At 38.9% G+C, this 27,846-nt stretch overlaps 1 protein-coding gene and 1 long non-coding RNA gene across 2 annotated transcripts in view; both read left to right on the top strand.

Annotated features, from left to right (window-relative positions):
• rnf126 (ring finger protein 126) overlaps positions 1-17,639 on the top strand; it is a 57,391-nt gene extending 39,752 nt beyond the window's left edge. Inside the window, exons 8-9 of the mRNA XM_069928171.1 lie at positions 7,434-7,549; positions 14,128-17,639. Of these exons, the coding sequence (XP_069784272.1) occupies positions 7,434-7,549; positions 14,128-14,277 (266 nt within the window). The 3' untranslated portion in view covers positions 14,278-17,639. The remainder of the gene's footprint in view (positions 1-7,433; positions 7,550-14,127) is intronic.
• Positions 17,640-21,533: 3,894 nt separating this feature from the next.
• Positions 21,534-26,351, top strand: LOC138756491 (uncharacterized). The gene is made up of 3 exons (XR_011353099.1): positions 21,534-21,591; positions 21,873-21,934; positions 25,889-26,351. It is a non-coding gene; the product is annotated as an uncharacterized lncRNA (long non-coding RNA).
• The last annotated feature ends 1,495 nt before the right edge of the window (positions 26,352-27,846 follow it).

Raw genomic sequence — 27,846 nt, 5'->3', positions numbered from 1 at the left:
TAATGGAATACATTTATTCATTTCTATGTACCATTGTTGTATTCTCAAGTTATCTTCTAATTTCCAGGCTGACATAATACATTTTTTTGCTACAGCTAGGGCTATCATAACAAATCTTTTTTGTGCTCCATCCAAATCGAGTCCAAATTCTTTGTTTCTTATATTACATAGGAGGAAGATCTCTGGGTTTTTTGGTACATTGCTTTTTGTGATTTTATTTAATATCTGGTTTAGATCTTCCCAAAATTTTTCCACTTTCTCACATGTCCAAATTGCATGAATTGTTGTTTCCGTTTCCTTTTTACAGCGAAAGCATCTGTGTGATACTGTTGGGTCCCATTTATTTAACTTTTTTTTAAAAATTTTTTATTTTTCACACCATAAATCACATTAGCCATGATATACACTATTTCTTTTTCACACATATACAGTGACTTTTTCTCCCCCCCCCCCTTTCCTCCCAAACCACCCCCCCACCCCCCCCCCCTCATCCATTTTAGGTATACAATCTAGGTTGCATTAAGCCAGTCAGACAATGTTGTCATTCAACAAAATTACACCAGAAATTCTACTGAGTCCATTCTTTTCTTTCCTTCTCCTTCCATCAACTTAGGTAATGTTTGTCCCCGGTAGGTTTTCGCTATTGTATTTAATGTAAGGCTCCTATACTTGTTCGAATATTTCAATATTATTTCTTAACCTATATGTTATTTTTTCTAATGGAATACATTTATTCATTTAAATTTGGTAGTTTCTTCCTTTTAATTTGGTTATGTATTCCATTAATATTTAAAGACATATAGTTCAGCGTAGCCCTTTTATATTTTGTTTATCTTCTCTTTCCGTTTTTCCATCATTACCTTTCCTCCTTTTCCATTTCTGTTTTCTTATTTTCAACTCTTTATAAGACAACATTCCTACAACATCCAACATTTTCCTTATTCTCCTATTTCTATCTTATTTATCCCCAATCTCCCCTTCACCTCCTGAGTTGTCCTTTATCCCTTGTCGGACAACCACATCTCCCCTCTCCATTTGGATTTGCGAATCCACTCGCAAGCGTCAACTGATTTTGCAGTGACCGCTATTTCCCCCCACCCCGCCTCCCCCAGAAAAGATTTCACTTTTCATATGTCACAAAGGTCACTCTTTTAATTCCCTCCTTATTCTCTCTATTCCATTACCTTCCCTTATTAATTCTTGCCTATACTATCTATATTTTCCTCTAAGTACAGATACATTCATGTATGCTCATTGTCTCTATTCACTCTTATACCTCTTTACCCGCATACATATCAATCGTGATCATTTTTACTCTCATTACCCGTCTTCATCCCTCAGTCTATTTTTGTCTTTACCCACATACATATCAATCGTGATCATTTTAACTCTCATTACCTGTCTTCCTCCCTCAGTCTATTTTTGTAATTGTTCTGCAAATTTTCGTGCTTCTTCTGGATCCGAGAATAGTCTGTTTTGTTGTCCTGGAATAAATATTTTCAATACCGCTGGATGCTTTAGTATAAATTTATACCCTTTCTTCCATAAAATCACCTTTGCTGTATTGAACTCTTTTCTCTTCTTTAGGAGTTCAAAACTTATATCTGGATAAATGAAGATTTTTTGCCCTTTATACTCCAGTGGTTTGTTGCCCTCTCTTACTTTTTCCATTGTCTTCTCCAGTACCTTTTCTCTTGTAGTATATCTTAGGAATTTTACTACAATAGATCTTGGTTTTTGTTGTGGTTGTGGTTTAGAGGCCAATACTCTATGTGCCCTTTCTATTTCCATTTCTTGCTGTAGTTCTGGACATCCTAGGGTCTTAGGGATCCACTCTTTTATAAACTCCCTCATATTCTTGCCTTCTTCATCTTCCTTAAGGCCCACTATCTTTATGTTATTTCTTCTGTTATGGTTTTCCATTGTATCTATTTTTTGAGCTAGTAGTTCTTGTGTCTCTTTAGTTTTTTTATTAGATTTCTCCAATTTCTTTTTTAAGTCTTCTACCTCCATTTCTGCTGCTACTGCCCGCTCTTCCATCTTGTCCATTTTCTTTCCCATTTCTGTTAAGGTCATCTCCATTTTATTTATTTTCTCTTCTGTGTTGTTTATTCTTTTTCTTAAATCCTTAAATTCCTGTGTTTGCCATTCTTTAAATGACTCCATGTATCCTTTAATAAGAGCAAGTATATCCTTTACCTTGCCTTTCTTTTCTTCTTCTATTTCACCGTACTCTTCCTCTTCTTCTTCATCTGGGTTGACCATCTGTTGTTTCTTTGTTGCCCTTTCCTCCTCTTCTTTCTTGTTTCTATTGTCTTCTGTGGTCTCTTCTTGCTGCAGGTGTTCTGCAGCTGTCGTTGCCGGCTGTGGAGATCGACTCCCCAGCTGGTCCCCCCTCCCGTCGGTGTGTTTTTTTTCATTCGCATCACGCATGTGCGATTCTTCGCGCATGCGCGGTTGCGCACTTTTACTCGGCTCTGCGAGCCATTTTTGTAGTCCATTATTTACCGACCTGAGGGAGCGGGTTTCTCTCTCCGCAGCGGGCCTCTTCGGACAGGTAAGGCCTTCACCTTTTTCCTCCTTTGTCTTCTCTTCCTCTCTTCTTACCGTTGCTTTCGATTTTTCTTTTTTTGTCGCCATCTTCTTTCCACCTTTATACTCACTTTTCTGTAACTTTTATTTCTGTGCCTTTGTGTTTTCCCGACTTTTCTGGAGAGGGCTGGAGTTCACCGTCCGGCCACTACTCCATCACGTGACTCCTCCCATTTATTTAACTTTTGAGGTGTGATGTATAGCCTGTGTATCCAGTTATATTGAATCATGCGTAACCTCGTGTTTATTGTATTTTTCATAGTTCCGGAGCATAGCTTCTCCCATGTTTCATTCTTTATCTTTATGTTTAGATCTTGTTCCCATTTTTGATTAGGTTTACCGTTTATTTCCTCGTTCTCCTTTTCTTGCAGTTTGATGTACATGTTTGTTACAAATTTTTTAATTATCATTGTGTCTGTAATCACATATTCAAAATTACTTCCTTCTGGTAACCTCAGACTGTTTCCCAATTTGTCCTTCAAGTAGGTTTTCAGTTGGTAGTATGCAAGCATTGTATCGTGAATTATATTATATTTATCCTTCATTTGTTCAAAGGATAATAATTTATTTCCCGAAAAACAATTTTCTATTCTTTTGATCCCTTTTCTCTCCCATTCTCTAAAGGAAAGGTTATCTATTGTGAAAGGGATTAGCTGATTTTGCGTCAATATTAGTTTTGGTAGTTGGTAATTTGTTTTATTCCTTTCTACATGAATCTTCTTCTAAATGTTAAGCAGATGATGCAATACCGGTGAATTCCTACGTTGCACCAATTTTTCATCCCATTTATATAGTATATGTTTAGGTATCTTCTCCCCTATTTTATCTAGTTCTAATCTGGTCCAATCTGGTTTTTCCCTTGTTTGATAAAAATCTGATAGGTATCTTAATTGTGCGGCTCTATAATAATTCTGAAAATTTGGTAGTTGTAAGCCTCCTTGTTTGTACCATTCTGTTAATTTATCTAGTGCTATCCTCGGTTTCCCCCCCTTTCCATAAGAATTTCCTATTTTCTTTAACTCTTTGAAGAATTTCTCTGTTAGGTGTTTTGGTAATGACTGAAATAGGTATTGTATCCTTGGGAAAATATTCATTTTAATACAGTTTATCCTTCCTATCAGTGTTAGTGGTAAGTCTTTCCAATGCTCTAAGTCGTCTTGTAATTTTTTCATTAATGGATGGTAATTGAGTTTATATAGATGGCCGAGGTTTTTATTTTGTTGTATACCTAGGTATCGCATTGCTTGTGTTTGCCATCTAAATGGCGATTCTTTCTTAAACTTTGTGAAATCCGCATTATTCATTGGCATTGCTTCACTTTTATTTGCGTTGATCTTGTACCCCGATACTTCTCCATATTCAACTGGTAAGGATTGTGTTGACATCAAGATGAAGATCTGCTCGACTAAGGGTGCAGTAAAAAAGGAACATGTTCATTTAGGTGCTTTGCTAATGTTTTTCTCTTTTGTTTTCCTCTATACGACATGAAGTGACTAAATTGCAACTCTTTCCATTAAGCTCCAAAACAAATATGTGCTGAATTTTCAACTGTTTCTAGTGTAGACTCCTGTCCAAAAATAATACATTGAGGACATCTCAACTCATTCCACAAGTTGAAAATTTCTTGCTTTATATAAAAATAATCTCCTTTTTAAAAAAAAAACACACTTCTAGATGTCTGTATCAAATTTTATAAGTGAGTCACAAGAGGCTGAGGGACAGAATTAAAGATGTAGAAAGATGAACAAAACTGTTGATTTGTATGTAACAACTAAAAATGAACTTGTATATTCCTTTCGTGTCTGTGTTTCTGAACTAGTGATAAGATGTAATGAGGAAAATGATTGATAGCTTAAGGGTGCCTTGAAATGGCAAAATGAAATGTGAAATCACTTGAGTGATCAACAGTAGCTTCGCTCTTAGGGTGAGATATTTGTAGCTTGATGCATATTGAGGTGCTCACCTATAACATCACATAATACACTTAATATTTAACAGGTGTTGTGGAATTCTGCAACCTCTGAGTTCAAAGTAAGTATCTGGAACGGGAGAGTACACCATATGTGATTCCATCTCTGAAAACTAACAGCACGCTGCGGTTCTACTCATAGATGAGTCCAGGAACGCATTTGATATCAGATTGACAAGTTAGTCATCGGATGTCTGGTTAGGTAATACCCTGGATATTATTCCAAAACACTTAATGATGCTTTGCCACTTTTTTTTTGCTTCCTTTCTTTTTCTAAGGCATGAAGCGATTTGTCTAAATTGCAAATACAGTAATTACACTGGTAGTAACAGAAGTTGAGTTTGTATTAGATCAGAGAAAAAGACTTGGACTTGCCACTTTTTCTGGTAATATAATGAAGACTAAGAAAGTTTCAGAATTCAATAAGGGAGGTTCAAGGCACTTGGAATGAAAAAAATTAGTAGAATACAAAAGTAGACTAGGGAGAACTGATAGTGAAAAGCTTCCATATATTTGAGAGCAATTGCATTGATTAGTATCAATGTTACGCCACTCAAAATGAATAAATGAGTAAACCAGAAATTATGGACCGTTTAAGCATGATTATCAGTCATACTGTATATATTCATGCAATTGTTAAATTTTTTGCACCACTTTTCTTGGGGGGGGGGGGGGGGCGTGACTTTTACACAGGTCAAATTTTTGACCTTGGAAACTACTTGCTCGGATGGGTATCGAAGATTACACGAGCATGTACGATCAATAAAATGGTGCAATTTATTCATTAGTACATCAGAGCAGGGCAATGGGAAATGATGGTTCTCCTGAATTAATGCATGTTGAATTAACCTGTTGGATTATTTTATTTTTTTAAGTTTTCATGGAATACATTAAATTAAGATAGGGAATGTGGTGTCTTTAAACATTGAATTGGCATTCCAAATGTCATGCAGGCGTTTTAAACAATAGGCAGTATGATATTGAAAGAAATATGCTGGCATAACAGGACAAAAAAGGTAGAAAAAGCATGACAATTAGATTGGCAGGCTATGCCTAAAGGATGTGACGGGCTTCTGTGCAGGAGTTTGTGTTTATGTATGAGGGGATCATGTGAAGGATATTTTAATTTGCAGACGATGCAAAACTAGGTAGGGTTGCGAGTAGACAGCCTCTTTGGCCCACTAAGCACCATTTTACACTAATCCTATTTGTTCTCCCTGTATCCTCATCATCTGCTGACTTCTGCCTTTCATCCTCACATTTGGAACAAGTTGCATGAACCAATCAACCTGTTGGGTACTTTTCTGTATTGTGGATTTGGATTGACAATGGACCATGTGAATCCATGCTCTCAAAGGGAGAACAGAGAAACTCCATGCAGGCAGCACCTGTTGTCAGGATTGAACCCGGAACACTGGAGCTATGAAGCAGTTGCTTCACCCACTGTACAGTTAAAAACATTGTGAAATTTTTTAGGAAGATAAAGAATACATGGGTCTTTGTTGAAAGAAGGTTGCTGTCCAAACCCCCAATGAGTCTGTATCTAAAATATTGTGTACAGTCTGATATCCCAATTCAAGGATGGATATACGTACTGAAAGGAATGCTGCAAATGATCATGTAATTGATTTGAAGGATGATATGAAGGGAGACAATGAGACCAGGCCCAGATTTTCTTAAGTTTAACGAGTACAATCTCAATTCTTCAGAGGATATGATGTTTTTTCAGATGCAGGGTTTCTATGTGATTTACAGTCTTAAAGTAAGGGGTCAGCTATTCAGGACAGAGGTGAGGAGTCATTTCTTCACCAATTACTGGCTATATTTGAGAGAGAGAGATAAAATTTTAAGATATTAAGGGAATCTAGGGATTTGAGGTTTGAGTAGGAAAGATTAACCCTGGCCATGCTGAATGGTGAATCGGGCAGAGGGCTGAATAGTCTATTTTTTGTCCTTGTACAAAATAGGTTTTTCAGGTTTTTTTTGCCTCTGGATGCCTAGTGTAAATATGCTGGGACTTGCTGATTGGAATGGCATGCATTAAATGGCTGGTTTTGAATATAGCTCTGTATCAGATCTTAATGTTGTATTATGTTTCTTTTTCTGTTGTTGCCTTGTTTGGGGAAAGGGGAAAAAATCTGCTCATTAAAAATTTTAATATAGGTACACATCCTTTATCCGGACATTAAAATCCAGAAAGCTCCAAAAGCCGGCATTTTTTTTTCCTGGTGCTGGTACAGGGGAGGGGGGGGAGAGAGAGAGAGAGAGAGAGAGAAAGAAGTGAGACGTCAGCGCGACTCGGGTGGGTGGGGGGGAGAGAGATGGCAGCGCGACTCGGGTGGGTGGGGAAAGGAGAGAGATGGCAGTGCGACTCGGGTGAGCAGTGCGAGGGAGAGAGATGGCAGTGCGACTGGAAAGGGATGGATACGGCAGCACAATTCTGATGGGCTTAAATCTGGGGCAGCTGGCTTTTAATCTGAAATCCGGAAAAATCCGAAATTCAGAACGCACTGACCCCCATGGGTTCCAGATAAAGGATTGTGTACATTGTAATTAGTTGACAAAAGTAATTTTGAGATAATTAGACTAAAGTGCACCCACCAGCTTAATGTTTCCCCTCTCTTCTTCCCCATTGTTAATATCCTTTCCTACCTCCATTTTTATCGCAGTTTTAAAACCACTTTTTTTAAAAACAGCAAGGTGACTAGATTTTATTTTAGCTAAAAGTCATATGCAGCCTTTGAGATGATACCTGAGGATTGTGTCCAAGTTTGCATAAAAGAATTAATTTGGACAACTAGTTTGCATTAAACAGGCTTTTAATTGTACAGTAATTGTAAGCAAATTGAATGTGTCATTTCTTTCTTGATAGGTTCTGGTGTAGAATGCCCTGTGTGTAAAGAAGATTACAGTGTTGGAGAAACAGTTAGGCAACTCCCATGCAACCATTTATTCCACAATGATTGTATAATACCGTGGCTAGAAATGGTAAGAAGCAAAACTGTTTCAAATTTGTATAATATGTGGCAAGTAACAAATTTTATTATGACCTGCATGAGATCAAAATGGATGGAGCTGACTTTAGGTTTGATCTGTTCACTGTCCTGTTAGGTGAACTGATTCTATCACTTCTTTGATGCACAGTGATATAAAAGTAATATTAAAATACAGGATAGATTCTTGATGAGTTTTAGCATTTGTAACCAATATAAATGTAGCTTTAAAAATATGTTCAAAGAGATAATAAAGACATGTCCTCGTATCATCAATCTACAATATTGTGTTGCGAGAGGGTATTTGTTTGCTCTTTTTACGCTTGTTTGCTTTGTATGCTCCTGTTCAACATGTGACAGAGTTGTTGCAGACATAGGTGCACAAACCAAGGGGTACCCGCTCCCCCCCCACCCCCCCAAAAACAAAATTGGTCAAATCAATGGGGAAAATTCGGGCAAAGCAGGGGAGAGGGAGACCTGAATGATTCAGAGCTCCATCTCCCGGCTTTGCCTGATCTCACCTTCTTTCCCTCACAGCCGCAGCCTTACTTTCAGCTGCATCCCGTCCCACGGTCCGTTGGCTGGCTGCGCTTTATTCTTTTGCGCATGCATGATGGATTTGAGTACTTGGGCCAGCAGGCGCATATGTGGTGGGCCTGCAGATGGGGGATGTTTAGAAATACACAGGTGTGAACCACTTGCAGAACCTCAACAAAGCCAAGCCCAGGAGCTGGCTGACCACCCCTGTGCACCAGTTCGCCACAACTGTCTGTACCTTTCTGCTCAGGCTGGGGCCCCAACTCAACAAGGTCTGGACAGTGTGGCGGGCTGACAGGCCGCGAAGGCTGGGCTGGAGGCAGTGGAGGAGAAGGTCATGGGTGCCGTGTACCAACACCCACACCCCCTCCGCCCATTCAGCAAGCAGGCAGCCGCTTCGCAGAGGAGGTAGCAGCCCGGAGGTGAGATGTGAGGCGGCCTGTTCACAGTGTGGGCCCGTGTAAAATTTTGGGCAAATCAACCCCTCTTGCTCCCCTTAACCAAAGAGTCCTCATTTGCCCATGGTTGCGGAGAGCATTCTTCAGCTGGTGAGAGTTGGAAAAAATTGTGTTCCTGTGGTTGAAGAATCTAAGCAAAGAAGACATCATAAATTTTTTATACAGGCCATTTTAGTAGTAAAGTCAGAGAACATTTTTGTTTTCAACAAATGGGTGAGGAAACATGAAAGGTACGATCTAATATATATATTTTTTAAAAGTGAGCTTGATTCTGATCAATAAACCATGCAAAACATTCTGAAGTAACAATGCTTAAACAGAGGCAGGGTACAGATTGTCGAAAGTTTAATTGACTATTAGATAAGTTGGCTAAATGGGGTGTTCCACTTACAGCATTTGGATGACTTGCTTACCTTTGCTTAATATCAGGAAGAAAAATACTTATTATCCAGTCTTGTTTCTTGATATTGATAATGGGTGAATCTTCTGACTCAATGTTTTGCAGTTTAACAACTTCAGATAACCGCCCTTTCCAGTTTTTGGCAGGCATCATAAAGGAACATCAACACCCTGGTCACAAACTGCCTTAGGGCAGAGGGTACATAAGCCTGAGGTCAACACCTCGAGGTTCAAGAAAAGTTTCTAACACCTATGAAGTTCTTGAACCTCCTCTTGTTACACAAATCAGGAGCTGCTCTGACCCCACAAGATGACTCTGTTCTATTGCACAAGGATAACTGAATGTTTATTAACTACTTTTTATATTGTTTCTTTTTAATGCCATTTAATATTGTATTTTTTACAAAATATCTGTCTAGCTTCAGGATGTAAGAATTGTAGTGCATATGTAGAAGCTATACTATTTTAAATAAAATTTGATATTTTGATTCACTTTTGCATAATTGTTAAATGAGTATCCATTGCGGTGTCAGTAATCCTTAACTTTTAGTCTGAAGCAGATGTATGGCTCACATATTTAATAGATGGAAACACTGTCTTGATTCAGTGGAACTCTGCTTTGTGCCATGTCAGCTGCTTGAACATATATTTGGTGGCTTTTGAGATTGAATTGCACATATGAATGTGTTAGTGGGTCTCTTGGTATTCATAAATTTTACGTATGAATGACATCCTTACCAACAAAACTGGCCTGCATTAGCTTTAATGTCAGCAGAACTGAGACATTTAGGATCAACGATTACTGATGCTGCAATACTTTGCTTTCGAATTGTTGGAGATAGTTTTTCAGCTACTAAAAGTAGAAGTGGCAGTAACCATAGCCTGCATCCATATACAGGGGACAATAATCACAGTAGCTCTGTTTTCAGTTCAATCACAAGCTGCTCTCACCTTGGTTACCTTCAAATCTTATTAAATGTGGGTCTAACTTGTTTTTTGATCAGGGAGAGCATTTTGTTGCCATTTGAGAATATGTTTGTGGAGTTCTTTTTCTGAAATTCTTAGTCGTTTCTACCTTGCCACATTTGGCTGATGCACTACTTCTAGTTTATCATAAGAAAAACAGTACTTCTTTGTTGCAATGGCAAATCAATCTATATTTGCATATTTTCTCGGTGTGGACCACTGCAGCAGGCATCTACAATCTAAACCTCCCTCCACTTCCATGATCTTTGTTAATAATTGTTTGTTTACTAAAGTGGAAGAACTATGCAGACGTGCCAAAATATATGGAAGCGCCCTTGCATCTTACTTATCTCGTCAATCACCGGGAATAACAAAAATCCAGAAAAGCGAGTTTAGAGATTTTGGAGATGATAAATGAAAGGGCTTGGTCAGTCCTAACACAGCACATTCATGTAATTTCCTGAGAGCCCAAGATGAGTGAAAACTTCCTTCGACCTAGTTAATGAAGTAGTCACCTCATGCATTTATCAGGCGGATAAAAGTTCCAAATGCGTTTTTTTTTTTGGGGGGTGGCACTGTTAGCTCACAATGCTGCTAAAGCTCCACGATTGGGAGTGGGGTTTGAATCCCACACTATCTGTAAGGAGTTTGTACGTTCTCGGCATGTCTGCATGGATTTCCTCTGGGGGCTCCTGTATCCTCCCACTGTTCAGAATATACTGGGAGTTGTCGTTTGATTGGGTGTAATTTGGCAGCATGGGCTCATGGGCTGAAATGGCCTGTTTCTGTGCTCTATTGTCTAAATTTAAATATTTATGCTGCTTCCTCCATTGATTTTTGGAAATGATAGTCTCTGACTGTAAATTGTGTAGGTCGTGGACTCGACTTTCTCTGAAGCAAATGTGAGCAATCGAGCATTTTCATGGCACAGTCCAAATAGGCAGGTTTAATAACTTGGCTTTAAAAAGTTATGGGAAAAATGCTCATTTTGGTTCTGCGCAAGTCAGGATTTTTCTCAGCTCTTGAGTTTTTAAGCAATGATGACATTTGTATGAATAAAGGCAACTGAAATTTCCTTGCTTTCATACAGAAACCATTCAGATTGGATTATATTTTCAGAAGTTTTACTGCTGAGAACACATCAGATTTTCTGTGTTAATTTTACTGTATGTAAGTGTTCCCAGTGGCTCAGTAAACCAGAAAGTCCCAAGTTTAATTCCTGTTCAATTTTGAGTTGTACTAAGAATCTGGTTTTAAAAAGGAGAAGAAAAACGACTAATTCTTGGTGCCTCAACAGTATCTATATACACCTTCTGTTTTTAAAAAAAAAAAATCAGGAAGTAAGCAAATGCCCTTGTTATGACATGTGGAAAACCAATAAAATTTAACATTATGGTGGTATAAGCTGCATAGTGTAAATTCCCATTTGCTGGAAATATTTAATTTCTGTTGAACTTCTGCCATTTCTTCCCACCACCCCAACTGAAAAAAGAAATACGATTTTGAATACTCTTAGTTTTTCTTTTTTTAGTTTACTGGACTGGCTTAGTTTTTGCTTCACTGAGCACCTTCACTCTGTCAGCATCAGTGGACATGGATCACCCAGTGGTCTACCATTTTAATTCTGAACCCCACTCTCATACTTGCATGTCTGGCCATGGCCTCGTGTACAATCCCACCAAAATGACCCATAAATTGGAGGAACAAGACCTGATTTTCCGTCTGGGGACTCTCCAACTGGACCTCTCCTGGCTACTTCTGATTCTTCCTCCCTTCCCTTACTCTTTGTCTTCACTTCTCCACCCCCTTCCCTCTCTATTCACAGAGCCATCCCTCCTTCCCCTGTTTGCTGCTGTGTTCTCCCTTTGAAATAGTGCTTCTCCCCTCCACCATCTTGTTGGGGCACCTGCCTACATTTTCATATACCTTGATGAAGGGCTCAAGCCCAAAATGTTGGTTATGTATTTTTATCTTTGCTCTATAAAGGACGCTGCTTGACCTGCTGAGTTTCTCCAGCATCATGTTTTTACTTCAACCACAGTGTCTGCAGTCTTGCTTTAGATTTAGTTTTGCAAGTTGCTCACCTCAAAGTCTCAGCTTGGCATATCTGATCCTTTGTCCAATTGGATGATAAATGGCAAGAAATAGATTTGTATCAACTGACAGAGAAAGGATAAAAGGAATTGAGTTTCTGATGGTGCTCAGTGTAGTAGTTTTAGTAGCTAATTGAAAGTGAGGAAGCAGAAGCAATTTAAGGCATTATTGCTGATGGATCAGAGAATGTGAATGAGATGCTCGCACCGCCGGGTTCAGGAACAGCGGCTCCCCCTCCACCATCAGACTCCTCATCAACACACGCAATCAGGGACGCACTTTACTTTTGCACTTTATTGATTTTTTTTCTCTCTGTTGCACAGTCAGTTTGACATTTCGTTATTTGTTTACATGTGTACCTTCTGAAGTAGTTATTTGGACACCAATAAGTGGTAATTCTGCCTCGCCAGCAGTAAAAAAGAATTTCAGGGTTGTATGCTGACAATAAATATGAAATCTGAGGACAGTATTGCTAAAGAATTGATAGGTTTGAGTTGGGTTAAATTTATTTAAATGGGATAACCATTTAAAAGAATAGAATATTGGTTCTTATTAACAGGAGTACAGGGATCCATAGGCATGGCCACTGTTATAAAATGCAAGACTTTTGAATGTGTTAAGCTACTGAAATATAAACTCTGCTCAAGATGCTAGTTGTAACATGATGCGTAATAGATTAACTGACCTGTGTAGAATATAACAACTTGGAGTTTAAAGTTGTCGAAAAGTGAATGGCATTTGTTTTTACCTGCAAGGAGAAAAATGTTTGAAGCTCGTAAAACAGTTCCAATGAAAAACCATAGTGTTGAGAGGTGAGTCTTGTGTTACAGGAGGTGGATGGCTATCAATCTTGGTGAAATGGGGATGGTTCAGTTGGGTTTGAGGCCAAAAGTAGGTCTTGGAATGGACCAACCTAAAGAGAAGAAATACCAATTGCAGATAAAGTAGGGATAGTTGAGATGGCAGAAGGTTTCTAAAGGAGGTTGGGGATTTGTTTGAATGAGTGTGAAGAAAAATGAGTGGAAGGGAACAAAGAAGTTGGTCGTAGTAAGGAACAGAAGATGCCAGAGGCTAAGGATTGGACTGATAAAGATGAAGTCGAAATGGACATTAAATTGATTTACCAGCAGCTCTACGTGTCTCATAAACTCCAGACTGTTGTTCAGCTTGCTCCATCCACAAAGAAATCATTGGTGGGATAAGGACCAGCAGGCTCAATAACTGGTACATTTATTTTTCAACTCCTCAACGTAGATGCCTCACTCCCTGCTTTCTGAAGCTTCCTCAGAATTACTTTTGTGATTTTCTTTTTTTTTGGGGGGGGGGAGAGCGGGTTGGGGAAGATTTCCCTTGTAACTTTCCAGCTATTTGGTTTCTCCATGCTATCCGTTGTGTTAATTTTTGATATCACCCTCATACCTGTATCCACCTATTACCTCTTATCCATTAGCCTGCGCTTCTCACCCCTGCCCCACTTTTTTACTTGAGCATCTGCCTGCATTCCTGATGAAGGGCTCAGGCCCGAAACATTAACTGTCTTTTACTTGTATACGCTGCTTCATCTACTGAGTCTCTTCAGGACTTTTGTGCAATGTGCTGGACCCCAGCATTTGCAGATTTTCTTGTTTAACATTATTGAGATCTATATTTCAAGTAAAAGTAATCCCATAAATTAAAGTAAATTGTTGGCAGTATGCTTCTAATAGAATTTAAATTATTTGAATTAGTGAAATGAAGGCGAATTGGTTTTTAAAAAAAAAAAAAAATTGCAATGCCTGAAATCAGGGAGGCATGGTTAGCGCGACGCTGATACAGTACCAGCGAACAGGAGCAGGGTTCGAATCCCGCACTGTCAGTAAGGAGTTTGTACATTCTCCCTGTGTCTGCGTGGGTTTCCTCTGTGTGCTCTGGTTTCCTCCACCATTTAAAACATTCAGGGTGTTGTAGGTCAATTAAGCAGCATGGGCTCACGAGCTGAAAGGACCTGTTACCGTGCTGTCTGTCTAAATCTCGGTGAGAAAATAAACTCCAATAGTAGATTTTTTTTAAAAATGGATGTGTATGCTTCACCAGAAATTTTTTGTTTTTTTTTAAAAAACATTTCTTTCTTTAATCCTAGCATGACACTTGTCCAGTCTGTCGAAAAAGCTTAAGTGGGCAAAACACAGCAACAAATCCTCCTGATTTATCAAGAATGAACTTTTCCTCCTCATCGTCCTCCTCTGCCTCAAGTTCACCAAGTAACGAGAATTCAACAAACAATTCCTGAATTATTTTTAAAGACAGTTTTCATAATGTTTGACTACCGTGATACATTTTATAAGTTAAATTATTGTATTATGCATGGCACAACGGAAGCCAGAGTAAATGAAGGTTCTTTAACCAAGAACTCTTTTCTAAAAATGTCAACTCAAATATGAATACTCACCTTTTTTCCATACTGTTTTGTTTTATAATTTTAAACTTACGGGACCGATTTTTTTAAAAAAAAAACTTTCTTATGGACAAGCTGCTATGTTTATTTCATCTCACTGTGGGTAAACAACCCTGTGTGCGCATTGCTGTGGTCGAACTGCTGTGAATTTTAAGCAGTGGAAGATTTCTGCTGTTCCGTTGCATAATTATTTGAAGCTTCAAATGCATTTTAAGGTTAACCTAGCTGTTGTATCTCTGGGTATTTTCAATCTATTTTAGTTTTGTTTCCTCATACGAAAAAAGGGAATATTTTTTCAAAGGTATCTTTTTTTTAAATTGCATTGACCATTGCTCAGTGAGCCCCAACATCATCCCATTTTTGCTTAATGGAAAGTGGCGCATCGCTTGCTTCAAGGCTGTGTGAGCATGGGGTTGAAAATTTATCTTGAAACATTGAAGTGGTGACCACATATCTGCTAAAAAGAATTATTTTTAACTGGCTCTTGCTGTTTGGAAGTCTGAAAATATTTGAATTGTGGAAGAACTGCAAACCCTCTACTAACTTGCTTGAAGTGGTTTGAGATGCAGCCCATCTCTTGGTTATCGTCTGGCCTATCACTTACAAAATAAACTGGCTTGCTTTGTAAGTGTTGATTTCCTGATCAGACATGGAATCTAAAGATATATCCAAGAGCATGCTTGTCAGTAGGTAACACATGGTGTACACGAATGTGATGCAACCCAATACATGGTAACCGTTCCATTGACTAAAGTTGTTAATACTGTATTTCCATCAATTGTGTAATATCAGTGAATAATCATTACATTTTGTAAAAATGCATTTTTCTTGCATCTGATCTCGCAAGTTACCAGCCTAATGATCAATGATACAATATATTTCCAACATTAAAATGATAGAAACTTGAATTTTTTCATCGACAGTTTTATAATAAAAACTGTATCTCAGTGATACATAATTTGCTGGTCAGTGCAGTTTTAATGTACATTTTAGTAGGGCCCAACTGATTTGAAGAACGTGGAGAAGACTATGCAGTTAGTGTAAAGAATGGAAAGAGTGAAGGGAAATATGTAGTTTATAATTCTACGCCTGCCTCTTAAAATTGTCTGCTGCTTTATTAAAATCATTAACTGGGAGAATTTTTAAAAAAATCATGCACTTTGGTGATCTGGATTGGAGGTCTTGAGTTTGTATCAAAATCCTTCGTTCGTATCTACAAAGGCTTATGGGTGAATGGGCATAATATTTCCACGAAGACAACTTAGTTCTTCGGTTGTAGATGTCTATTGGGAGGCATTTCATTCTGAGAGCTGAGGATTAGTCACACCTGGAATCTGAAGTGCTGAGATTTAGTAAAGGTGGAAAAATTGCTGGAAGTTTTCATTTGCCCAATGGAGAATTGAAAAAAAATTGATTAGAATAGATCAGTATTTTACATATAACCCAAAATTCCTATAACTCTCCTGGGCAACTTAGCAGCATATGGTACAGATCAGTAAATGTGGATATGAATATATGTGAATATACCTGAATGTTGCTAGGATATAGGAATTTGTCTAGATCTGAATTTTAAAATGATTCCTGGGCAAAAAATGAATTTATTATGCTTTTGACTGGTGGTGTTTTGGAGTAGGAGGCCAAATCTCTCAGTATGTGCAAGACTTTCGTCTTTGGTAAGCTTTGCAAATAAAAAGGGAAGTTCCTCTATTCATTCAAAATTTGTTTTGTACCCACTCCAGCCTCACCAAAAATAAGCAGAGGTGGCTTCTACCAAGCTTCATCTCAAAATATGATAACTGTCTCACACAAATGGGAAAGGTCTCCATGTTTCACTCTTATCTAAATTTAAAATTAAAAAAAAATAATTTGAATTTTGCATAATTTCTCTCCTGTCGTATTACCCACTGACAAGTATATTTTTGGTGCGGACTCAGATGCACACAATACATTGGTGTCCTAAATATCACCAGTCAGCTGAAAGGATTTTTTTGCCAGGATCTTTTCTGGGTAGGTATATTGGAAATGTATTTTATACATTGATACATCACATTTAGCATCTTTTATTTAAACAATTTAGTTGACCTGGAACACACTGTTTCCCAAAAGGTACCGGCCAAGGTTTTCAGAGTTTTTGAGAATGATTTGCATAATGGAATGTGGCTATTTGTGGCAGATATTGAGAAAATAAAAACTCTACCAACTTTATTTTTTAAGAAGATATCGTCTTTTCTCTTCATCTTTTAATGTTTGGCGAAGCAGGGATGGAAATGAACCATGGTAACGTAAAATTTCAAACTGCATGTTGTCTTTCATTTCACATTACTGCTTGAGGAACAATGTCTTGATGCTAAAGTTACCTGTGCTCCATTCTGGATCTTTATGTTGATGTAATAGGATTTAGAAGTTCAGTTAAAATTAAAAAAGAAACCCAGTCTTTCTCACATTTTTAATGTGGAGTAAATGCCTTTTCATTATTTTCACTTGGATTTATGTCCAGTTATAGAGATTGTCATGTATAGTATATTATTTCCCTAAGGATAATTGAAAAGTATCACTTGAAGAAGTGAAGGTACATTTTTAGCCCATCACTTTGGGCAGAGATCTTCATAATAAATTGCCAACCTCCTGCATTTTTATAGCAGCCAATTATTTGTACCTATTCATCCTCCAGAAGAAAATGGGCTTGCTCGATGCGTTATATAATTGATTTACTTGACTGCCCTAAACTTTGATTATTTGAAGGGCATTCTTCAGTGATTGCAATATTTGAACTGAAATGAAATGAATCACTCAATTCAATATATTTAAAGCTTTCCTTTGGAAGCATTTTTGGAACCTTGTTGCATTTTAACTTTCCATTTTAAATCATGAAGTGTTTCCTACTGAAATGCATTGCCTCTGTTTCATGGATATGGAAGTGCAATTCAATTAGAAGTTCCATAGGAATCAAAGGGAGACCAGTGGCTCTTCGTCTTTGTGAACTGATGGATTGAACTGACTTGCTCGTATTTTTACTGTACATGTAAATATCTAGGGACAATGTAAAAGGTGTTTTCAGCACTTGGGTGCATTAAATGATCATCATACTTTCTGGCAAGTCCAGAACTTGGCACTTCCATTGCAGCAAAAATAATTGCAATACTTGTAAATGTACTATAAATAAAACAGTTTTAATTAATAAAATGGTTAAAATGTAACTTGTGAAATCATTATGTTTATTCAAGAATGACTGCTGCAGTGATAAAGCCATTGTGATGTCAACAGTGATGTAGGTAATAGTACGGGACAACTCCAATTATCCAAAATTGGCTTTGCTGAAATCCTCAGTTATCTAAATTCTTTTTTAAAATTTCCGAAGTCCTAATTTGTCTGAAATTTTTCAGAGCTGAACTTACCGGGGACCTCGGGCTCCTGCCGGCAGCAGGTCTCTAGGGTGCACAGCGGTGGGAGGTGTCGGAGATCAGCAGTGGCCAGCAATTTTTTTTGGTGAGAATTAAACATTATTTTAGTGGTTAAAAAGCCTAAACGTTGTTTGTTTGTTGTTTAAACACTGTCACAAATGATTTGGTGTTGCTACTGGGATGTTTTTTAAAAAATGACCTGTTCTCTGAGGAAAAAAAAATTATCTGAAATAGACCCGGTCCTGACCATTCCAGATAATCGGAGTCGTACTGTACTTGCATTCTGACCTCATATTCACTTTGTTCATCTCTGGCAACTCTTCCCTTTCTCAATCTGTCTCCATCTCGAGAGAAAACTCTACACATTCTGCAATCCTACCAACTCCCACAATTTCCTCATCTACACCTCTTCACACCCTGTCCCCTGCAAGGATTCTATTCCTTTTTCTCATTTTCTCTGTTTCATCTGCTCCCAGGATGAGATCTTCCATTTCAGAACATCCCAGATGTCCTCCTTCAAAACACGTGGCGTTCCCCTCTCATGCCATCAACTCGGCCCATACCCAGATCTACTCCATTTCCCACATGGCTTTCTCCACCCGAAGATGCAGCAAGGACAGGCTCCCACATATCCTTCAATTTCTGCTACCTACAATCACCAGACACATCTTCTTCTCTTCTGCTTTCTGCAGGGATCATTCCTTCCGTGACTCCCTTGTCCATTTATCCATTCCCACTAATTGCTCCCTGGATACCCACACCAGTGACCGCACAAAATGTTCCACTTGCGCCCAGACCTCCTCCCTCATCACCATTCAGTCCTCCCAAGTGAGGCCACACTTGTGAATCTGCAGTGATCATCTACCTCAACTGCCTCAGATGGTGAGATTGTTCTGTTGATCAACTTTTCTGTGTTCATTGCTATAAAAGGGACCTCTCAGTGGCTAACCATTTTAATCCCACACAGATAGGTCCATCCATGGTCTCATGCACTGCCAAAACATCATTACCTGCAAATTGAGGAGCAATAGCTTAAAGTACATAATATTACATCTGGGCACTCCATCCAGATGGGATTAACATAGACTTACCCAGTTCCATTAACCCCATCTCTCTCTCTCTCTCTCAGCTCCCCGTAACATGATTAGAGGGCACAGTTATCATAATGCTGTTTATAGCATCTGACTGGGGTTCAAATCCCTGCTGTCTAAGAAGTTTGTATGTTCTCCCTGTGTCTGTACGGGTTTCCTATGGGCGCTCCACTTTTCTCCCAATGTTCAAAATGTACTGGGGTTGTAGGTCAACGGGGTGAGATTGGGCAGCACGGACTAGTGGGCAGAAGTGGCCTGTTACTGTGCTGTATGTCTAAATTTAACTGCATTTTTTTCTCTCCTACCCTACCACTTGTCTTCACATCTGACCTCTGACCTTTTAGCATGTGCCCCTTCCAGCCCATTGCTCCCTCCTCTCCCCAACCTTTTTATTCTGGTACCTGCAAAGTTTTTGCTCACACCTTCACGAAAGGCTCAGGCCTAAAACCTGTACTTCCTTGAGATGCAGTGTGACCTGCTGAGTTTCTCCAGCATTTTTGTGCATTCCATTACTTCCAACATGGCTTCCCCTCCTTCCTTACTAAGGTGTGCTCATGGGTTGTAGAGCTTGCACCTTGTAAAATTGCATCCAGACATCTTCAAGAAAATGAGAGAATTGGGCTGAGCTAAAGCAAATTCAGTCTGCGAAGAAACAGATGTCTCAGCCCAGTGGCTCGGACATTTACCTGTTGAAGAACTAACTTAAATTTCTAAGCAGTAACACCAAGCCACATTACCAGGTATTTGGAACCATCACTAAATTACTTTCTTTGGTAATGAAAAATTTGAAATCCCTTTTTCTGAAGGAGTGGATAGTTTTCAGGCTTAATGCATTCTGTCAGAACAGCCCAATAGCACCATCTTGTGTGAAGGTGGAGGATATATTTTCCAAATTATTCATGGGTTTTAATATTTTTACACTTTTACATGTTGCATTATGATTCTGAACAACAAAAAGTCAGATAGCACCTCTATCATGTTAAGCCACATTTTATTTCATGAATTCAAATGAAGTGTCTGTTATGTGGTTCAGGTAAACAGTAGGATCAGTCTACCAAAAAGCCATAGTTATATTATTTATAATCCTTTTGGTATATTTCAAGATGCATTGCACTTTAAGAACATTTCAGTTGTATTTATTGTGTAAATATAGAAATATGGCAGTTTATTTGAGTCCAACAAAGTACAAGAAAAAGCAGTGGACCCTTTGGATCTTCAGCTCCTCTTGAGGTGACAAAAAGTGTGCAGTTTCAAATGTTCACCAATAGTTGTACACAAAAGGGCAGAACATTTCTTGCACAGGTAGTATCCATTTCGGCAGAGCATTCTGAGTTAGAAATAGTGTTGAAATGCTTCACTGTATTGTCAAAGGATTTGGATGGTACCAAAGTGGAGCCAATGCACATTTTTAAATTAAGAAATAATGCCAAAAGATGTATTAACCACAGTGGTAAAGCAACAGCTGATAGGTGTGTGGCCACAAGCTTTGTTCCATTCTTCACAACTAAAGATTGTAAATATAGTGGAATCCAAGGCATAAGAAATTGTGGTCCTAATGTATCCAGGGAAGGAACTTGCTACAAACCTATTTGGGCATGAGAGTGAAGTTCATGTTTTCTGAAATCCTAGTAGTTCCTCAACTGAAACATTGGAGTAGATTTCAGATTTATCGATAGAGTACATACATGACATCACATAGAGTCCTGAGATACTTCTTTTCTGTGGGCGAGGCAGAATTACCACTTATTGGTAGTGCAAAAAAAACTACACAGTGTATACATGTAAAGAAATAAAGAAATGTAAACAGATAATGAATGTAAACACTGCAATACAGAGAGAATTTAAAAAAATCAATTAAGTGCAAAAGAGTCCTTAAATGTGTCCCTGATTGAGTTTGTCGTTGAGGAGTCTGATGGTGGAGGAGAAGCAGCTGTTCCTGGACCTAGTGAAGATGTGAAGGATGATGTAGCATTTATGAAACCATGGCCCATTATATAATTTACACCAGAAAAGGTGGGAATATTCTTCAACAGATTGATACACCACAATGTTGTGCTGTTTACACCAATGTTTGTTGCAATGGTTGGTACATTCTCCTTCCATTGGGCTACTATGGTTTAATGCAGCTTAAACTAGTGATGTAATAAAACGCAGAAGTAACAGGTGCAGGTTGGTTGCTCGCTGAGCTTCACAAATAATGGACATGTAGCTTTCCATTATTCATTTCTTGTCATATATTTCTGTTGATTGATCCATAAACAGCTTGGTTCTGTGGTAGCTCTCAAAGTTGTGGTGTATTGAGTCATAAAAACTTTTAGCCAGGTTTTTTAAAGGAAATATGTTGATTAATTTTTCTCTTTTTTTTCATTTTTTTTTTCCAATGTCAATTATATCTGTCCAGAAGTAGGAATGTTATAAAGTATTATAAGGGAATTGGGGGAGAGGGTGGCAGAGGAGGGAGAGGAAACAGATCATACTGGAGTTTTGAGAGATTTCATGTGTGCTGGTGGTCAGAAGTGGGTGATAATTCTGTCCGCAAATGAAAATAAAATAAAATGCACGTGGCAAGCCTGAAATATTGACTGTTTCTCTTTCCACAGATGCTGCTTGACCAGTTGAGTTTTTCTAACATTTTCTGTTGGAAAAGTATAACAAATGTAAGCCACAATGCTTTATGTTTTTGGTATGCACATAAAGGGGGCGATTGTTACTTCAAAGTTAAAATACAACTGAATGTTCATATTTCGTGACAAGTAAAGAAGAGAATTATTAATAAGTTTAATCATTTTAAGACCTTTTGCATTTTTAATGTCTGGAAAATAAATTTCCATGTTGCCTGACCTAATGGAGTAAAATATGACCAGGAAATTAATAAAGAAATAAAACTTCAGTTTACTTTCTCTGAACAAACTAAGCTATCTCATTCTTTTACACACAGACTGCTATATGTTTGAAAGATTACGTGACCAAATTGCTGGGTATTCAAAAAGGAGGATACAGGTAATTTTAACAATCTTTTTTTAAAATGCTGCGTTCTGATTTAAACATTTCAAACGGACTGACTTTAACTAGTAACAGCAAATAACTACCTTAAACAACAAGGGCATGATTGTAAAAAGGAGTAAGCCCAATATTGGTTCTATATCAGATTGTGGAATGGGATGCCATATTGAGGGACATTGGTTTGAGTGAGATGGCCAAAATGGCCAAGACTAATAATTATAAACTACCACTAAATTACTGCATAAAGTGCTTTGGAGGCTTGGAAAAATATAAACTTGCCTTGTCAGAAGTGCCACACTGAACTTCAAGTTAATTCATTTAATAACTTTAATGTTAAAATTGCCATGGCAATATTTGAAGTACAACATTCTTTCCCCAGTGATTACTGTACATCAGTTCATCAATCATTTTTGCTTAATTTTGCATACAGCATGACTGCAGCATTTGTTTACACTGCCGTGACATGCTATTACAATCTTCAATTCTTCATTCAGAGCATTCCAAAACTCTTTCCAGCTAATGCAATACCACTTGAAAAGACACAATTTGCAAAAAGCAACCTTTTAACCATAAGCCACTTAACCATAATTACTGTTGTGGTAAATGACCACAAAATATGCTGGTTTTGATATTGGTTGAGGGAGAGCAAGGATAAGGCCTCTTCACCTCTTTGAAACAGTTTACTGGAATCTTCAAGGTTGTAGTCAAGGCCTTGGTTTAATGTTTCATCCAAAGAAAGATTGCATAATAGAATCAGAATTTATTGTGTGAACTTGTGTCCTAAAATTAATTGCTTTGTGGCAGTATCACAGGTGCAAAAATTGCTATAAATTACATTAAAAAAAATTGGTATGAAAGAAGAGGAAAAAGTGAGGTTGTGTCTGATTCATTATCCATTCAGAAATGATGACAGAGGGGAAGAAGCTGTTTTGGTCCTGTTGGGTGCTTGTCTTCAGGCTCCTGTACCTTTTTCCTGATAGTAGCAGTGAGAAAAGGGCCTGACCTGGGTGGCAAGGGTTCTTGATGATGGAGGGCTGTTTTCTCGAGACACCACCTCTTGTTGGTGTCCGTAATGGAGTGAAGACTAATGTTCATGATGACTCAGGCCAAGTTAACATCTCTTTGAAGCCTGTTCCTGTCCTGTGCATTGGCACCTCCATACCAGACAGCGATGCAACCAATCAGAATGCTTTCCACAGTACGCCTGTAGAAATTTACAAGAGTCTTTGGTTACACAACAAATCTTCTGAAGTACAATTCCCTGAATGAAGGGCTTTGAATTGTATGAATGCAAGTACTTCGAAAATAAAAGATTCATAGCAACATTGCAGAAAAAAAAACAATCCTTGGAAAGATGACAGCTATTTTTTAGTTGTTCATAATAAATGAGATTAATGCAAAGTGCGAGTTGTGCAGAGTCAATACCTATGAATGCTCAATCAGGCCTCCAAAAATTTAAGAAGATAAATTTGTTTAGTTTTCCCTTTAAATGTACATCCAGCATGGAAACAGGCCCTTCCGGCCCATGAACCCATGCTGCCCAAATACTCCAATTAACCTACAGCCCCCATACGTTTTGAAGGGTGGGAGGTAACCGGAGCACCCAGAGGAGACCCAAGCAGACATGGGGAGGACGTACCAACTCCTTGCATACAGCGCTGGATTTGAATCCAGGCAGCTAGTGCTGTAACAGCATCGAGCTAACTGCTACGCCAACTGTGTTGCCTTTTTTGGTAATTAAAATAGTCATATAAAGTTTAGCGCGAATAATAATCTGAATATTCAGTACACGCAGAACCACATTGTAATTATAAAACAAACTGTTGCAATATTTTGAAATGTGATAATTCGGCCTCTCTGGATAGTTGTCAGTTTTGTGAATTTTAGCTGCAATGATATGAGATGAACAGATGATGAAGGATCATGTTGAAGACGTTTGGTAAATGATGGGATACTGCTGTTGATACTTTTGCAGTAGGAGTGTAACTAATGTCACTTTTTAGCTTGACCTACTCTAGCAATTGCCTCAATTCAAAACCTGTTGCTATCTGCACAGTTCTTCAGTTCTCAAGACACTGATCCTGTCTCTTTTGACAGATGGCACTGATTGTATCATTGATGAAAGCACTGCTGATTGTCATGAGAGTCTCATTATTCTGCAGTCTAAAATGGATCCAACAGATGGTGTGAAGGTTACTGTTTGCCTAATGCTTCATACTGCATAGTCGTATGCAGTAGCAATGCCAATCAATTGACTCAAAGCCACACCCAGTGGCCAACTAAAGAGTGACCAACATGAGGACCAAGTGGCGATGCCTGTCTGCAGAACTGGATTTATTTTACTGATTTGGATAATCTTTGGATAGTTTGAAGGGTTGATGAGGTGTAATGTTGCACTCCCACTCTGAACATACCCAGTAAAAGTTTTCCAGTGGAGAGCTGAAGAATGAAAAAGCCAAAGACAGAGAAATCAAAGAAAAAAGGATCCCTGCAGAAGATGACCATCTTGCTGCACTAATCATCAGTTTAATATGGGGATAAGCTAATGGCGCAATGAAAGATAAATGGGTATGATTTGACAACCATTTTGTCGAAAAGGAGATCAAATCTGAAAAATTAAACACAAAGCTGAGGAAACTCAGCAGGTCAAACAGTATACTTTATTCTGGTGATCCATCCCATAGGACGATGATGTTCCTTTCAGTCAGTTTGTGGGATTCGATGGGATACCCCACTCTTCAGAAAGGAACAGTGTGTGTGTGAATGGATTTAAGTGAGTATGGGGTTTTCTGTTGCAGTGATTGGCCTGGCCAAGCTTCGATGCAAGGGATGCCCTTTCCACACTTCACAGCATGTGTTGATATAGCAAAGACTAATGTTTCGATCTTGAGCCCTTCATCAATGTATATCAAGAAAATTAAGACTCAGAATATCTGTATATTGGGAAGAAGAGGTGGAACGGAAGTGGTGGAGGAGTAGGACTATTAAGAGGAGATAAAATACAAAGTTCTGAGAGGATTAAGGTGCAGAAGATGTTGAATTCATTTGGCTGGAGGTAACTGAGGAAGAAGAAAAAGGGAGAAGATGGTGCCTTAAGGAGTGTACCAATCCCCAGAGTGGACACGCTGTAGAAAACAATCAACAGGAGTGTGTAAAAGGAGAAAGACTATAATTATGGGAAACTTTAATCATCGTGTCGATTGGATTAATCAAGTTGGGAGGGTTAGCTACAAGAACAAGTTGGGCTTTCCCTGTCATTGAGTAACTAGTAAGGGTGGAATGACCCCTTTGTCAAGTTGCTAATATGGAAGGACATGTGAAATGTTATTCGAGCAGCTTGCTACTCTTGGTAACAGAAGGAGAAATTCTAATCCAAAAGGGGCAGAGGTCCAGTTTCAATTCTCTTTCCAAGTCTGACTGAAATTTCTGAGTAAGACATTGAGTTCCAAGTATTCGCTTTCATCTGCAATTGGGTGGAAAGAGAAAGAACATTGCAACTCTAAAATTGTATTATCACAATTCTATCTGAAGGGGACAAACTGTTGATTTAAAAGAATGTTCTATATCTTCTGAAGTTGTCAGAGGCATGCAGGTAAAAGCAATGAGCACCGTCTCACTGACAGCTCTGCAGAAACTTTAATGAGAGTGCTTGATGACACAGTCATGTTTTTTTGTAACAGACCTTTTTACTTGATTCAAAAGAAGAAGAAAAAACAAAACAATAGATTCACTGATATGAAATTGATGGGTTTTTGTGGCACTCAGTGCTGGATTATTTGCCCTTTGACAGTTTTGGAAAGGAGTATTAGCTTGATCTGAGAGTCGATCTCTGGGGCTGAAGTGTCTTCGTTGTTTGGTTTTAGCTGATCTTTCAGCAGTAATTAAAGCCACATCTTGATTTTTGAGGCCGAAGTCTCTTGAACAAGGATTTCTTTCCATCCATCTTTTCAGGCAACATCACCACCCACAAGTAAATGAACAGGCTTCCCTTTCAGAGGATGTCCGGTGAAGACTTCAGCACGAAGGAAACTCAGAGAGAAGTGTGGTGAGAACCTTCAGATAAAGGATCTGCATTGCTAAAAGGTGCCACTCTCTTTGGGTTCCATGTACTCACAGCAGATTTCTCTATCCCTTTGAATGTTTTCCAAACCCCAACAGCGCAGAGCCCTTTCATCGCACCGCACTGAACTCCTGGATCTTTCTAAATTACTTAAAATATGAAGCAAAATTAGATGTCATTTGCATTTACCAAATGCTGTGAGATAAATTGGCTCTGAACTAATGATGGTAAAGATTCAAAATAGTGTTCAGATGAATTAGGGGGATTTCTTATGATGGGGGTGATCCTTCATTCAATGAAATGACATTTCGCACCTGAATGCTCTCCCTTGTTTCAACTTTTTTTTGCAGTTAGTGATTATTTGCCGATATAACCATAACCACATAACCACTTACAGAACAGGCCAGTTCGGCCCTACTAGTCCATGCCGTAACAAATCCCCACCCTCCTAGTCCCACTGACCAACACCCGGTCCATACCCCTCCAGTCCTCTCCTATCCATGTAACTATCCAGTCTTTCCTTAAATGTAATCAGTGATCCCGCCTCGACCACGTCTGTCGGAAGCTCATTCCACATCCCCACCTTTGCGTAAAGAAATTTCCCCTCATGTTCCCCTTATAATTTTCCCCCTTCAATCTTAAACCATGCCCTCTAGTTTGAATCTCCCCTACTCTTAATTGAAAAAGCCTATCCACATTTACTCTCTGTCCCTTTTAAAATCTTAAACACCTCTATCAAGTCCCCCCTCAATCTTCTACGCTCCAGAGAAAAAAGCCCTAGTCTGCACAACCTTTCCCTGTAACTCAAACCTTGAAATCCTGTCAACATTCTTGTGAACCTTCTCTGTACTCTCTCTATTTTGTTTATATCTTTCCTATAATTTGGTGACCAAAACTGTACATAGTACTCCAAATTTGGCCTCACCAATGCCTTGTACAATTTCATCATAACCTCCCTACTCTTGAATTCTTGTGTTTAAAAGAAAGTCTGCAGATGCTGTGGTCGAGGCAATACAATAAAGTGCTGGAGAAACTCAGCAGGTCATGCAACGTCCATAGAAAGTGAAGGGTAACTGGAATTTCATGCCTGGGCCCTTCTTGACCCTTCTCTCAATCAGGTCAGTGATGTGTTGGCAGAGGTGAGGAGGAATAAAGGAAATGTGATAGATGTATGATTTGTGTGTGGCTTCTGGAAGCTGGTGATTGGCCAGTGGCAGAGCAGTGTGACAGGTAGCATCCCAAGTCCTGATGCAGCAAGACCATTTTGTACAGGGCCCAGTAAGGGTTGCTGCTGCCCCTACATCTCCAACAGCCTGGGTTCATTTCTGATCTTGGGCACTCGTGTGTGGTTTCCACTTTCCTCTGACTGCTCAGGTTACCTTCCACAACCCAAAGACCCTCTGACTGCTCAGGTTACCTTCCACAACCCAAAGACCCTCTGACTGCTCAGGTTACCTTCCACAACCCAAAGACCCTCTGACTGCTCAGGTTACCTTCCACAACCCAAAGACCCTCTGACTGCTCAGGTTACCTTCCACAACCCAAAGACCCTCTGACTGCTCAGGTTACCTTCCGCAACCCAAAGACATGCCGTTGGAAATTAATTGGACACTTTAAATAGACCCTTGTGCAGAGTTAAATGATGGGATTTGAGGAGAGATGGGAAGAATGAAATGAGATTAGTCTAGGATTTGAGTAAATGCCTGTTGGATGGTTGATGTGATCTCTGGGGGCACAAGGGCAGTATGCTTAGTGTAGCCGTTATCGCAACGCTATTAAAGTACCAGTGGCCCAGGTTCAAATCTGGTGCTGTCCGTAAGGAGTTTTTATGTTCTCTCCATGTCTGCAT

Source organism: Narcine bancroftii, chromosome 3 (assembly GCF_036971445.1).
Source record: "Narcine bancroftii isolate sNarBan1 chromosome 3, sNarBan1.hap1, whole genome shotgun sequence".
Lineage (NCBI taxonomy): Eukaryota > Metazoa > Chordata > Chondrichthyes > Torpediniformes > Narcinidae > Narcine > Narcine bancroftii.
This window is presented reverse-complemented; position numbering and strand designations above follow the sequence as displayed.